Source organism: Monomorium pharaonis, chromosome 5 (genome assembly GCF_013373865.1).
Source record: "Monomorium pharaonis isolate MP-MQ-018 chromosome 5, ASM1337386v2, whole genome shotgun sequence".
NCBI lineage: Eukaryota > Metazoa > Arthropoda > Insecta > Hymenoptera > Formicidae > Monomorium > Monomorium pharaonis.
Window position 1 is genome coordinate 8,479,438 of NC_050471.1, and position 13,838 is coordinate 8,493,275.

Here is a 13,838-nt window from a genome sequence, read left to right on the forward strand (position 1 = left end):
TCGGCTAGCGGTCAACTTGAACCGCTTGAAGTATTCTTTGATTGGTCAGTTTATAGAATTTTTTATTTTGATTGGATAAACGCTTTTGAATACTAAATAGGGATTTCCGACTACAGGAATTTCTTGACTCTGATTGATGTTGGCTTAATTGGATCGATGGTAACACTTGGAACGATTTAAATCGTCTCTCTGTTAGATTCGCCGAGAGACTTGTAGAGTGAGGAAATAATGCAGTCTTTCGGCGATGACACTTTACTCGCTTGTATAGACGTTGAAAAGAGACATCGAATTGAGCAGGAGCGAGCCGGGGATAAAATTCCTCTGCAGCAAGAAAATGTTAGTGACCTAGGTAAATATTTCACATCGAACTTGCTACTCTCGGAACTCACGAATAAGGTGAATGATGTGGATAAACCAAAGCTGTCTGATTCCGGCGCGAAAAGGGCAAAAGGAGCAGAGAACGTGTCTGATTTCGCGAAATATTTGGAGGACAGTATTATATTTCCTAATGTAAACAGCAGGAAGAATTTATCCTCGGACTCCAAAAGTTCGAAAGAAAACGGGCTCTTGTCATCCCAAAGAAAACGGAGCCCTCGTAAAACAAACAAGGAGAATGTTGATATTAATTTGAAAGAGAAACTTTGTCCCGACACAACTGCCAATCTCAGGAAATACGATAAATTTCTTACTCCAAATTTTCGTAAAAATAAGTCTCCTAATAAAACGCAAGATACAACGAGTAAGAGCGATGTCAGAACGTTGTCACCTGCCATTAATGCTACGTTCAATAGAGAAAATTCGGAGTTTGTTATTTCATCTCCACCTCTGGGCACTCAGGATCGTTGTAAATTGGCAGAGTGGGGTTTGCCACCAAATATTCTACAGGTATTAAATTGTTATTATTACAGGTATTAAATATTAAATTACATGTTATAATACATTTTAAAATTATTTATACATGCTTGAAGTATATTGGAAAATTTTATAACTTCTTAAATTTTTGATTATGTATTTTCATGATGTGTTGTTAAATAAAGATTTTAGATATTTTTTTAGATATATATTAAATATTTATTGAGGTATTTGTTGTGCAATTAATCAAGTCAAAATTGTGATAGATAAACATGTCATATTCATATATATTTTTAATATATTTTTAATTTGCAACAATTCTTTGTATCAAGTGTGTTATATTGATTTATGTTAAAAAGAATAACTGCCATTATTTTTAATTACTTCTTATTTAATATTTGTATAAATCTGCATGTATAAATAATACTTTCATATATATTATCATTAATATTACATTATCGTTATATAATATTGTTATTTATGTATATTAATATTGTTAATACTTTTAAGGTTTTACACTATATAAGGAGTATTTTTATAATTACATTTTTTATATTTATATGACAAGGAAATAAATTTTGATAATTATTGTTGTTTTTCAGAAATATATTGCCCGTGGAGTAGAACGTATGTTTGAATGGCAAATGGAGTGTCTGTCAAATCACTTAGTAACACAAGAAAGAAAGAATCTCGTATATTCTGCACCTACCTCTGCAGGAAAAACTTTTATCGCTGAAATTCTCTTAATTAAGACTGTTCTTGAAAGAAGGAAGAAAGTGATTTTTATTCTACCATTTGTCTCTGTTGTTAGAGAAAAAATGTATTACTTTCAAGTAAGATATATTAAATATATTAAAGATATATTAAAATTATTATACAAATATTTTTAATTGCACAATATTCCTTGTAAGCAATTAATAAATTTGATATTCAGGATTTATTGTCTGACATTGGAATAAGAGTGGAAGGATTTATGGGAGGAAATGTCCCACCTGGAGGATTCGCCGCCACCCATGTTGCGATAGCCACCATAGAGAAAGCGAATTCTTTGGTGAATCGTTTGATGGAAGAGAACGACTTGGATAATTTAGGAGCTGTGATAATAGACGAATTACATCTACTCGGCGATCCTAATCGTGGCTATCTATTAGAGTTGCTCCTGACAAAGTTAAAATATATGACTCTCCAGTGAGTTTGTATTTGGATCGTAAATGAATTCCAATTTGCAATATAATTCTTTTATAAATCTTTTATAATTTAACATTTTAGCAACAACGACATCAATATACAATTGATAGGTATGTCAGCTACACTGCCGAACCTGACTCTGCTGGCCAAATGGCTAAGTGCGGAATTATACAAGACTGAATTTCGGCCCATACCTTTGAATGAATATTGCAAGGTAAAAAATGTAAAAATTATTTTTATTTTTTGCGTTTATTGATTTGAGATAATGGAGATTAATTTGATATTTTGTTTAAGATAGTCCAGAAAGAGTTTTTGATATTGTATTATTTAAAATAATTTCTACTTTTAGATGGGAACAAATATTTATGACAATAAATTGAATCTAGTCAGAACATTAACAGAGTTACAAGAATTAAAAGCAGATGTAGATAATATTTTGCAGCTTTGCATTGAGACAATAAGTACCGGTCACAGCTTGTTGATTTTTTGTCCTACAAAGAAATGGTGTGAGAAATTGGCAGAGCAAATTGCTACAGCTTTCTTCAAGTTAGGTCTGCTTTAGTTATCTTTAGATGAATGAATATAAATTTATCCTTTTTATCAAGTTTTCTGTATTTTTCTATGATTTCATTGTTTCGTTCTTTTTTCCTATAAACTACAATAATGTACATTTTATTTTAAAACACAATTATTAAAGTGCATTAAAAACAGATTTTTATCCCTTAAATTTATTTCAATCTGTGGATAGGTTGTGAAAATACAGAGCTTGGTGAGATGTTAAAGAAAGAAATTGATGCCACGTTAATTCATGAAACATTAGAACAATTAAAACGTAGTCCAAGTGGGCTAGACAATATTTTAAAGAATACAATTTCGTTTGGGGTTGCGTTTCATCATGCTGGACTCACGATGGACGAACGAGATATCATTGAAGGAGCCTTTAGGTAATCGTGCTTTTACTTGGCTTGGTTGACAAATATTTTATTTCGTGTATTTTTAAACTTGACATTGTTATTCTAGAACTGGATCCTTGAGGGTTCTTATAGCAACGTCGACATTAAGTAGTGGAGTGAACTTACCTGCCCGAAGAGTAATCATAAGATCACCTCTATTTGGTGGCAGTCCATTGAATACTTTAACTTATAAACAAATGATAGGACGCGCTGGTCGAATGGGGAAGGACAACGCAGGTGAAAGATATGAAATAACGAGAGAATGAACAATATAATTTAGTTATCTTGGTTATATTAAATTGAAAAATGTCTATGTGAATGTCTATGAAAGAAAAGCTTAAAAATAAATAATATAATTAATTAGAATTATTTGTAACTGCCTCTGAATTAAATTAAGATCAAAAATTTATATAAAACACTGTCTATCATTTACTAACAATGTAAATGCAACAATAACGAAAATTTTATAATTTTTAGGAGAAAGTATACTAATATGCAAACCAAATGAACGTAATGCAGCTGCATCATTACTTTCTGCAGCTTTGAATCCAATTGAATCTTGTCTTAATGATTCTATGCTATTAATAAGGGCGCTCTTAGAAGCAGTAGCCAGTGAAGTTTTATACACACCCAAAGACTTAGAGCTATATATTAATTGTACTTTGTTAAGCTTGAATGAACAGTCTGATGTGCGAACATTTTCCAATGAAGCAATAAAATTCTTATTAGATAATGAATTCTTATTGTAAGTATATATATTTTTTAATTCTTTTTATGAATTTAAATTAATTTATATAATTTGTGATTACATTTGCATAGATTACAAACTACAGAGCAAGAATCGAGATGGGTAGCAACGCCGCTTGGAAAAGCATGTTTGGCCGCGTCTATACCTCCCAGAGAAGGATTGCTTCTGTTTGAAGAATTACAAAAAGCACGAAGGTGTTTTGTTTTGGATACCGAATTGCACGTGATATATTTGGTAACTCCGCTTTCGTCTGGATGTCAAATTGGTACTGTCGATTGGATGACGTTTCACGAATTGTGGAACAGCATGTCTGAGAGCGAACGCAGAGTTGGAAATCTCGTTGGAGTAGAAGAGCGTTTTGTGTTGTCAGCTCTTAGAGGAATCATTAAGCCTGGAAAATCGGTAACTGAGCTTGTCCTAGGAAAATATAAAGTATTAAAATTGATATCCACATTAGTTTGAAGAATTGCTAATATAAATATTTCGTATCGTAGTTAAATATACATAAGAGATTCTACAGCGCATTGGCGTTACACGATTTGGTTAAAGAAGTACCACTTCACGTAGTTTGTAAAAAATATGGATGTTGTCGCGGTGTGTTGCAAACCTTGCAACAGTCTGCTGCTACATACGCAGGTAAACTGGCAAAGCAAATAGATTTATAATGATATATGGTGGCTGCTAAATATAGTTTCCAGTCAATAAATAATTCAGTTTATATTGTAAATTAATTAAATTTTTTTATTATAATTAAGAACAAAATATTTTAGATTTTAGAATTTAAGTATTTGTCTACTATATCTTTATTTGTGTAAAGATTCTTCATCTGGGCAATATATAAGCAATAAAATTACTTATTGGTTGAAAATTTTATCAGTCACTGTATTTATTATTCGAGCAAATTTTCTACATGTATGATGAATTTTAGGTATGGTAACTCAATTTTGCAAGCAATTAGGTTGGAATTGCATGGAATTGTTGGTAAGTCAGTTTCAAACGAGATTGCAGTTTGGCGTCAGCAGAGAATTGCTAGATTTGTTGCGTCTGCCGATGTTAAACGGCTTGCGAGCAAGGAGCCTGTATAAACGAGGAATAGAAACTGTGGCAGACTTAGCTGTTGCAAATGAACTTAATGTTGAACGCGCGCTTTACAATGCTCTCCCTTTTGAAAGGTATGAATTTGATTAATTCCTCTCTCTTAATAGTTAAATTAATAATTATTTTCTACCTTACATAAAAATCGCATTAATGACTCTGGCTTAAAATTATACATATATTTAGCATTAAATTCAATATATGAATATATACCATACTATTACAGTGTTATTTTAAATGTTTTTTACGTATATTTTAGCGAAAAAGAATACGAAGGCGAGTATGCATATGAAGTGGAAAAGAGAAATAAAATGAGAACAGTATTCGTTACTGGAAGAGATGGTCTTACACCTCGAGAAGCTGCAATTTTATTAGTTCAAGAGGCGCGGATATTAATTCAGGTTTATATCATTCTTAAATTTTTTAAGTACATTTTCTCTCTCTTTATCTTTCTCTTTCTATCATTCATTGTAATAAAATAACGTAATAAAATAATTATTTATAGAATGAATTGGGACTCGAACAGGTGCCATGGGAACAGAACAAGCAATCTTTGCAAATCAGAGATGTTGAAGATATGTCCGACAGAAAAGAACAAATTCAGACGAATTTGAATATAGAGAACTCAAGATCTATAAAAATGAAAACGTCTATTATAGAAAATACAATGCATGAAAACTCTAACAATAATCAAAAGGATGATAATCTGAAATCTGATGCACATACAAAAACTATAAAAATGAAAACGTCTATCATAGAAAATATGATACATGAAAAGTATAACAAAAATCAAAAGGATGATAATCTGAAAACTGATGCACAAAAAAAGATTAATAATACTAATGCGTCCGACAACAAGGAAATAATTGAATTGAACAATCAACATTTTAATGAAGCCAATTTATCACCTAAAATCACAGAAGATGATAAAGATTCGTCTACTCTTCTTGATATAAGTTCTCCTGATATGTTAACGGACGATGAACAACTAAATACCCATAAAAAATGGAAATGTTCTCCCATGACTGGTAATAGCGTTAAAAGAAAAAGTAATAAATTAGAAAGGTCCTCAATTGCTAAAGATACACCTAATAAAAAGTTAAAAATTTTCAGCACAAATAAGATAAAAAATAACGATGAAAATCTCATAGATAAAAACGAGAGCGCGTCCATTTTAAGTGGAGATGTCAAACCATCTTATTCAAGGAGTCCTAGTCTGTTCGATGACAGTTTGAATCTTGACACCCAAATGTGCGAGATTCTCGAACAAAATGTCATGGATATCGCGCATTTGACGGAATCAGATTCAAAATTATTTGTAAGCGAGTTGAATACCGCAAATGCGTTACAGAAGGAATCTGCAAGTTCAAATACTGGCAATGTGCAATTGTGTGGAGAAAATAATATGAAGAATATAATAAGTGTAGCTAATTTACAATCCAAAACCAGCATGTTATCGTGGGGCGATGATTCGTGGAATAATACTGAAGGATTGTTAAAACACATAGCTCAAGATCAAAATATAATCCAATCCAAGAAGGAAGTGTGTAATCCCAAAATTAAAAACATCGTGAATACTAATATAACTATTACGTTAAAAAATATGAAAACTTGCACACAAAACAATAAACAAGACAAAATTGCTGTACATAAAACGGTTAAAAAACATACTGTCGGAGTTAAGAAAAAAGCACCACGAAAACCTAAATTGCCAAAAGTAGGAGAGGAAGTAGATTCGCCTGTGGCAAATATAATCGTTTTCAAGAAGGAACGAAAAACGTCTATTGATTCGAACAAATTCGATTCGGACGACTTCATTGTTGATTCGCAACAACACTTCGAGTCTCTTTTTAGCAGTAACAGAAATCGAACGAGAACGACGTTAGAGAAAATGCGTAAACTGCGTTCTCAGAAACTCGCCGAGGAAACAATAGCGGAAATAAATAATTGTTTAAATTCTCCTGTAAGAGAAATACTGAATGACAAGACAGAGAGCAATATAAAAAAAGAACAAAAAGCAAAGCCAAAAGAAATTTTGGCACAAAATCTGTTATTCGGTGCAAATTGCAATATTGACAATATTGTATATAATTCCGAAGATGAGGTAGTGAATAATTCGACGCAATTAATTTTAAAGATAAAACAACAGGAGATACAATCGAGTAATTTAAATAAAAATGTAAAATTAAACATAGAAAATACGTTATCTAATAATCAAAAGAATTTGTTGAACGAAACAATAGATTGGAATACATTGAATATTGTGAAAGTTGCTAATAATAGAGCAACGTTTAATATATTTAAACGTGAAGTATTGAAGAAGCAAGATATTGCGTTAGCTTTACATTGCGACACATACATAGATAATATTAATAATATAGGGTCGAAGATTTTTTCTTTCAATACAGAAGGAAAACGAAGAATAAGAAGATCTGGGAATTATGCGCATGGAAATAAAGAAATTCGCGGCGTTGCAATATCTTGGGAAAGCAATATTGCGTATTATATCTCTTTCAGTAACTCACAAGGTAACAGAAACATCAGAATCGTTTCAGTTCATGTCCTTTAATTGCAAATTATCTTTTTGTATCATTTTTTATCATTATAGATTTTATTTTATATAATAATTGTTCCAGAATCAAAAGTCTCTGGAAAGGAACAAATGGCTCTGTTGAAAGAATTATTTTATGATACAACTTTGTACATGAGATGCTTCGCAATAAAAGATATGTATAAACTCCTGCACCAATGCTGTGGAATCACTGCCAAATGTAGATTTCTTGATCCTATAATTGCACATTGGTTGTATACTAATGATTTCGAGAGAAATTTCAATGACATGGTGAGATTTTAACTATATTTTATTGTACTAAGAAAATGTATTTCTTTTAATAACATTTGGGTAAAAAATAGTTTATTACACATCCTCTATGTATATGTAAAAAGTTTCATAATTGTTTAAATTTCTGAGTAGAAAATTTTCCCTTGTAAGAGATAAGTAACATATATTGTTAAACAAATGTCAACTAAAAAAGATTATTAATGCTATGTGAATTATTAAAATTGTATCAATACATTCATTAAATTTTAAATAGATAGCACAGTACTTTCCACAAGGAAATATTATAATGAAACGTATAAAATCTTGCTACTATGCTGGTCCCGGGATGGATGTGCAAAGCTCTTTACCAGGCGAGTTTAGATCAGCAGCAGAGGCTGTGCTTACATGGCATATGATGGATAATGTCACTAATAAATTAGGAGAACTTAATCCTGCTTTACTTTATACATTTAGAGGTACAATAAGGAGCATATAGATACACACAACACACACAGATGTAATTACTCTATTTTATAATATTTATTAATATCCATTTTCAGAAGTAGAAATGAGAATCGTGACAGTTTTAGCTTGTATGGAATTATCAGGCATTGGCGTGAATCTGAAATCTTTGCAAGAGCTGTCATCGGTTATTTCAAACGAAATGCAATCTTTAGAAACGAAAGCTTACGATTTGGCAGGTAGAAAATTTAATTTTTCATCATCCAAAGAAGTCGGCCAGGTTTGTGAAATTATTATTTTATGTATATATACTACGTAACCTTATACATATATATTATACACATTATATCTTTATACAATCCTAATAGTTATAACACACATTATATATATCTAATATATATGTTATATAGGTATTAGGATTATATAAAGATAAAAAAGTCAGTACAAGCAAGGCTGTTTTGGAAAAATGTGATAATCCGATATCAAGTTTGGTGATTTCCTGGCGAAAATTAAGTTCAACCAGAACAAAAGTAATTACACGATAAGTAGATTAATTTTATTTTCCTGATATGCTTATAATAATATATTATTATATTACAATAGTAAATAATTTTTTTTCCATTTCATATTTATTATATATATTTTTTACAAATTTTTTTGTTTTTTATTTGTTCTATTCTACTTTGAATTAAAAAAATATGTAAAAATCCAATAGAAAATATAGAAAATAGAAAAAAACTTTAATAAAATTATATTTTATTGAATGTGTTTTATTTTTAGATGATCTATCCATTATTAAAACTGGCCCAAAACGATTCTCGTATTCATGGTAATTGTATCACTTGTACAGTGACAGGAAGAGTCTCAATGCACGAACCAAATTTGCAAAATGTGCCAAAAGATTTCAGTTTCGCAGACAATAATCTTGTTTTAAGCGTAAGAATGGCATTTGTACCGACTTTAGGTAACATAATGCTATCTGCCGACTATTGTCAACTCGAATTACGCCTTTTGACTCATTTTTCGCAAGATTCAGTATTGTGCAAAATCATGAGACAGCCGGGTGACATTTTTAAAAATATTGCTGCCAAATGGAATAATGTAACCGAAGAACAGGTATTCACTAATATTATGATTAACATAAAAATCCAATATGCTGTTGATTAAAAATAAATCATAGATTATAATAAAGCTGATTAAGCACTCGCTAACTTGTGATTTAAATTACTGTATTATGTTAATTACATTAAATTTCAATTATCCAAATTATTATTTAGGTAAGCAATGAAATGCGTCAGCGTACTAAGCAATTATGCTACGGTATGATTTACGGCATGGGAGTAAAGTCATTGGCCGAAAATCTATGTATAAGTGAACCCGAAGCTCAGGAGTTTTTAGAGTCTTTTATGGGCGCATATCCTGGAATATATAAATGGTTAAATGACGCACTAGAACAAGCGCACCGCGATGGATATGTGACAACTCTACTCGGAAGACGTAGACAGCTTCCAGATTTAAAAAGTACAAAATCATCTACAAGAGGTAAGAATGTTCATCATCATATATGATTAATTGTGTTTGCATTTTTTTAAAAATTAAGGAAGTATTCTACTCTAGAAAGCAAAAAATCTATTTTTGGAAATTAAAAACTTGACATATTTTAATAAAAGAATAGTTTTCTTTTAAAAAATTCTTAAAAATAAACAAATTTTCAGAATACCTCCTTAATAAATTGCGTATCTGTTGAATTTTAGCGCAAGCAGAACGACAAGCTGTAAATACAAAGGTGCAAGGTTCTGCTGCAGACATAGTCAAGAAAGCTATGATAAATATAGAGGACAAGTTAAGAAGCTACTTTCCAGATTCGGCTATGATATTTCCAGAGGTACATACCACCCGTAGACTACGAAGCAATTTGCAACAGAGAGGTGGTTATTTAGTTTTGCAGTTACACGATGAATTGTTATATGAAGTAAGTATCAATTCTATCTATTAGAAATTCAAATAATTCAGGTTTTATGGCTATTTACAAAATGCCATAAATAATTTTTTTATACTATTTCAGGTGAATTTAGCAGATTTAAAAGAAGTTGCTGTAATAATCAAAGAATCGATGGAAAATGTATGCCAACTTACTGTGCCGTTGCCAATAAAAGTCAAAGTTGGGCCTGCATGGGGAGATTTAAATGATTATCAATTTTAGTAGACATTTCTAATCATGACGCGCTAATCATTTCTTTTTTAAATCGTTATTTTTATACATTTTTAAAGTAATTGATCATGGTTAATTATTTATGGATCATGCCAACATTTATCAAATATTTTTTATATAATATTTTTTATATTTATGGAAATTGTAAATACTCGATTGTTTATTTTAATTCATATATTATTTTTATTATAGAGTGATAAATATAGTGATAAATTTAGGATTAACGAAAATTGTAAATAGTTAAAATGAAATTTAGTATCTTTTGATGAAGTATTAATTATCGTTTTTAAAGATCAATTTTAATATTTTATTTAAAAATCAATATCTAAATTTTTCCATATTTATAAAAAAAATTTATTATATATTGAAGTTTAATTGAATCGATCGTGTTAATATTTAAAAGTAAAGATACTTTATCTTTGATATTGCTAAAATGTGTAAATATTCTTAGTGCAGTTTACCTCAATCTTTTTATTATGCACATAAGAAAAATAGAAGTTAATAGAAATTGTAAATAGTTTATATAATGGATTGTAATATCTTCTTTGATAAATTTTTATATGTATGTTCCTTAATTTTCAAAGTTCAAGAAAGGAAAAGATTATAATTTTAACACTTCTTCAATAAAAAATATTTTACATATATTTCTTTATATATACATCGCTTCTTGTTATTTAAGTTTCTTTCTTATTTTACTGTAAAAAAGACAAAAAAATTAAATCGACACTATTTAAAAAATATGAGATATAATATTAAACTTCATCTTTTAAATGTAATACGTAATATGAAATATTACCAGTCTTCATAATGTATAATCTTTATAGAATAATATAAGAGATTATCGTTATGATATAATGTAATTTATAATGGACGAGTTACAATACTAAAATTACTTGTACGAATACACGGGACACTGTCAATTGTTTACAAAGAATAAATATATTATTAACAGTATAATATGATATTTATTATAGCGATTATATGAAAATATCTATTTACGCTATATTACATCACAAGGTGGTGCCAACGACTGATGCAACTTGGTTACTGCTGTTTGCACTATCTGCTGGAAGGTCTCGTCCTCTTTGCTGGTCACCTCCAAATTAAGCAGATCTATATGCGCTTTTTTACCGTTCACCGTGACGTAGAGTTTCTCGCCTTTAAATATCTTGGGCACCGAATCTTCGCCGAACATCTCTTGTAGCATCTCGATGAGACACTCCTTGAAGTGCATCCTGTCCATCTTCGTCGGGGCGGGCAAAACCTTTGGCGACTGGTCCATTAGCTCGGCTTGTAGAATCGCGGTCAGAACAGAATCCGCGTACATGTCGTTCACCGGCGTCGCCATCCACTCCATCGTGACGATCTTCCCGTCGATTGTGACATCAACGTTCTTGAACACCCTCAGCTTCTTGTCGTCCACGACTTCCAGGCTGCCGGCTATCTGCGTCAACAGGTGCTTCAGCACGGGCAGCGATGCGGAGAAGTATACACTCTGCCGTTGTATGACCTGGCTCATGCTCATGTCCGTGTACTTGGACAAGTCGCACGGCGCCAACATGTGATAATTGAAGTTCCTCTTTACCAACACACCAGACAACTTCTGTCCCGGTCTCGGGGTTTCCATCGCCAACATGCCCATCACCTTGGCGGTCTTCTCACCCCGGAAATAGAGCTCAACCGCGACCGTATTTCGCGGGTTGTGTATCTCCATGGTGGTGCTGGGATCATCCTCGTATTCTCGCTGCAACGCTGCCTTCAATCGACCCATCTCATTCTGCTCACCATGTACCAGCACTACGTGCGGTGGTTTCAGCGTACGTATGAACTCCGACGTTTGTTGATAATCGGTGTGCGCTGAAAATGATATGTAGTCGACGGACATCTTCAGCGGCAATTTTTGCCCAGACATAGTCGTAATTTCCTCTGGCTCGGACAGAATCGTCTTGGCTAGCGTACCCTCCACGCAATAACCAGCTATTATTACGCCGTTTTTCGCATCTGTGCACCAAGATTCGAATAATTCTCTGGACAAGCCACTCTGCATCATACCAGGCGAGGCCATCACCACACACGGCCCAATGTCCTCGAAGTGATCGATTCCCTTCAGATTAGAGATGTGTTTGAACACAAAGGGATTGTTAATGGCTATCTGCCGTCTGATCTTGTCATTCATGGCATTCACATATGTCTGATAGACAGCCATGCACTTCTTCGCCAGAGAAGAGGCATAATAGATCGGGATCTCGTGCAACTCTGAGTGCTGGCTCCAATACTCGTCCAGAATGAGAAGGAGCTCCTGCGCTCTACCCAGGGCGAACACCGGAATCAGACATCGGCCGCCCCTGTTAACGATCTCATGCACAAGATTCGTAAATCTGCCCTCGCGATCCTCCCGCTTCTCGTGGATGTGCGTACCGTAGGTGGACTCCGTGATCAACACATCCGGATGGATGTTTGGGATCTCAGCGGCCATCAAATGCCTGTCTTCCTGCCGGCTGAAGTCTCCCGTGTATAGAATCTTCACGCCGGCAATCTCTATCATGAACATAGCAGCGCCCAGCACGTGGCCTGCGTTGTACGCCCAGAATTTAATCCCAAATACGTCTTTCTCCTCGTGAAAGTTGATCGTTTCTATCTTATCCATGCTGGTCTCCAGATCGGATTCTGTGTATAACATCTGCTCAGTGGCTATGTTGCTCACCTTGATGTAGTCGGACAGTAGCCAGCGATAAATCGCCTTGGTGGCGTGCGTCATGAAGCAGCGGCCCTTGAAGCTCGTCTTCAGCAGAAACCAGGGCAGCGCTCCACAGTGGTCCAGGTGAAAGTGCGAGATCAACAGCAGATCGATCTCGTCGGCCTCAACTAGATCGACGAACGGGAGGGCATCCATCCCCGAAAGGCCGGGATGGATACCACAGTCTAGCATGATTTTCTTCCCTTTAAATTCCAACATGATACATGACCTACCAACTTCCTGGCCCGCACCGAGGGGCCGGATGGAGAGCAGATCGCTCTCCTCAGCCGGTACTTGCGTATCGTTCTTTTTCCTAGACGACATTTCGCCAAAAACGATTAAATTTCTTTACAAAATTAATCCTTTACTATTTTTTAATATTATGTCGTACTTTATGCTATAACTTCCTCGAAAGAACGCACATCAGGCGGCAGACATTTTAAGGTTATGTGCCGCACAACAAATCTATGAAATATTGTTCTTTTTAACTGTACTACATTACACTTTCTGCACTTAAAATAAAGATAACTATTATATACAATTGATTTCTCTCTTTCCAAGTATTTAAGAGAAGAAAAGAGAAAAAATAAAAAATCGTAGACGCCATAGCTGTATTAAAAAGTAAACGAGTAATCAAATGTAGCCAATAGAACTGTGCTGTTATCAGTGTTGTTCAATAAGAGACCTGGGGCTCGATTCTTGAATTTATTTGCAAGAGAAACGTATTCGCAAATTCTGTTCTTACAGAAAAGTTGAAAATTTATTGGCTA

At 33.1% G+C, this 13,838-nt stretch overlaps 2 protein-coding genes across 2 annotated transcripts; one reads left to right on the forward strand and one right to left on the reverse strand.

The window, feature by feature from the left end:
• Positions 1-72: 72 nt before the first annotated feature.
• On the forward strand, positions 73-10,879 carry LOC105832927 (DNA polymerase theta). Its single transcript, XM_012674263.3, has 21 exons — positions 73-885; positions 1,455-1,685; positions 1,787-2,040; positions 2,122-2,254; positions 2,390-2,591; positions 2,789-2,984; positions 3,061-3,230; positions 3,471-3,738; positions 3,813-4,143; positions 4,236-4,377; positions 4,670-4,913; positions 5,096-5,237; positions 5,342-7,364; positions 7,473-7,678; positions 7,932-8,133; positions 8,218-8,399; positions 8,530-8,649; positions 8,900-9,235; positions 9,397-9,661; positions 9,874-10,091; positions 10,185-10,879. Exons 1-21 carry the CDS (start codon positions 229-231, stop codon positions 10,320-10,322), a joined length of 6,660 nt encoding a protein of 2,219 aa, XP_012529717.2. The 5' UTR covers positions 73-228; the 3' UTR covers positions 10,323-10,879.
• A 253-nt stretch (positions 10,880-11,132) lies between these two features.
• LOC105832925 (cleavage and polyadenylation specificity factor 73) lies at positions 11,133-13,796 on the reverse strand. The gene has a single exon (XM_012674262.3). The coding sequence runs from the start codon at positions 13,390-13,392 to the stop codon at positions 11,332-11,334; it is 2,061 nt and encodes a 686-aa protein (XP_012529716.1). The 5' UTR covers positions 13,393-13,796; the 3' UTR covers positions 11,133-11,331.
• Positions 13,797-13,838: the final 42 nt, after the last annotated feature.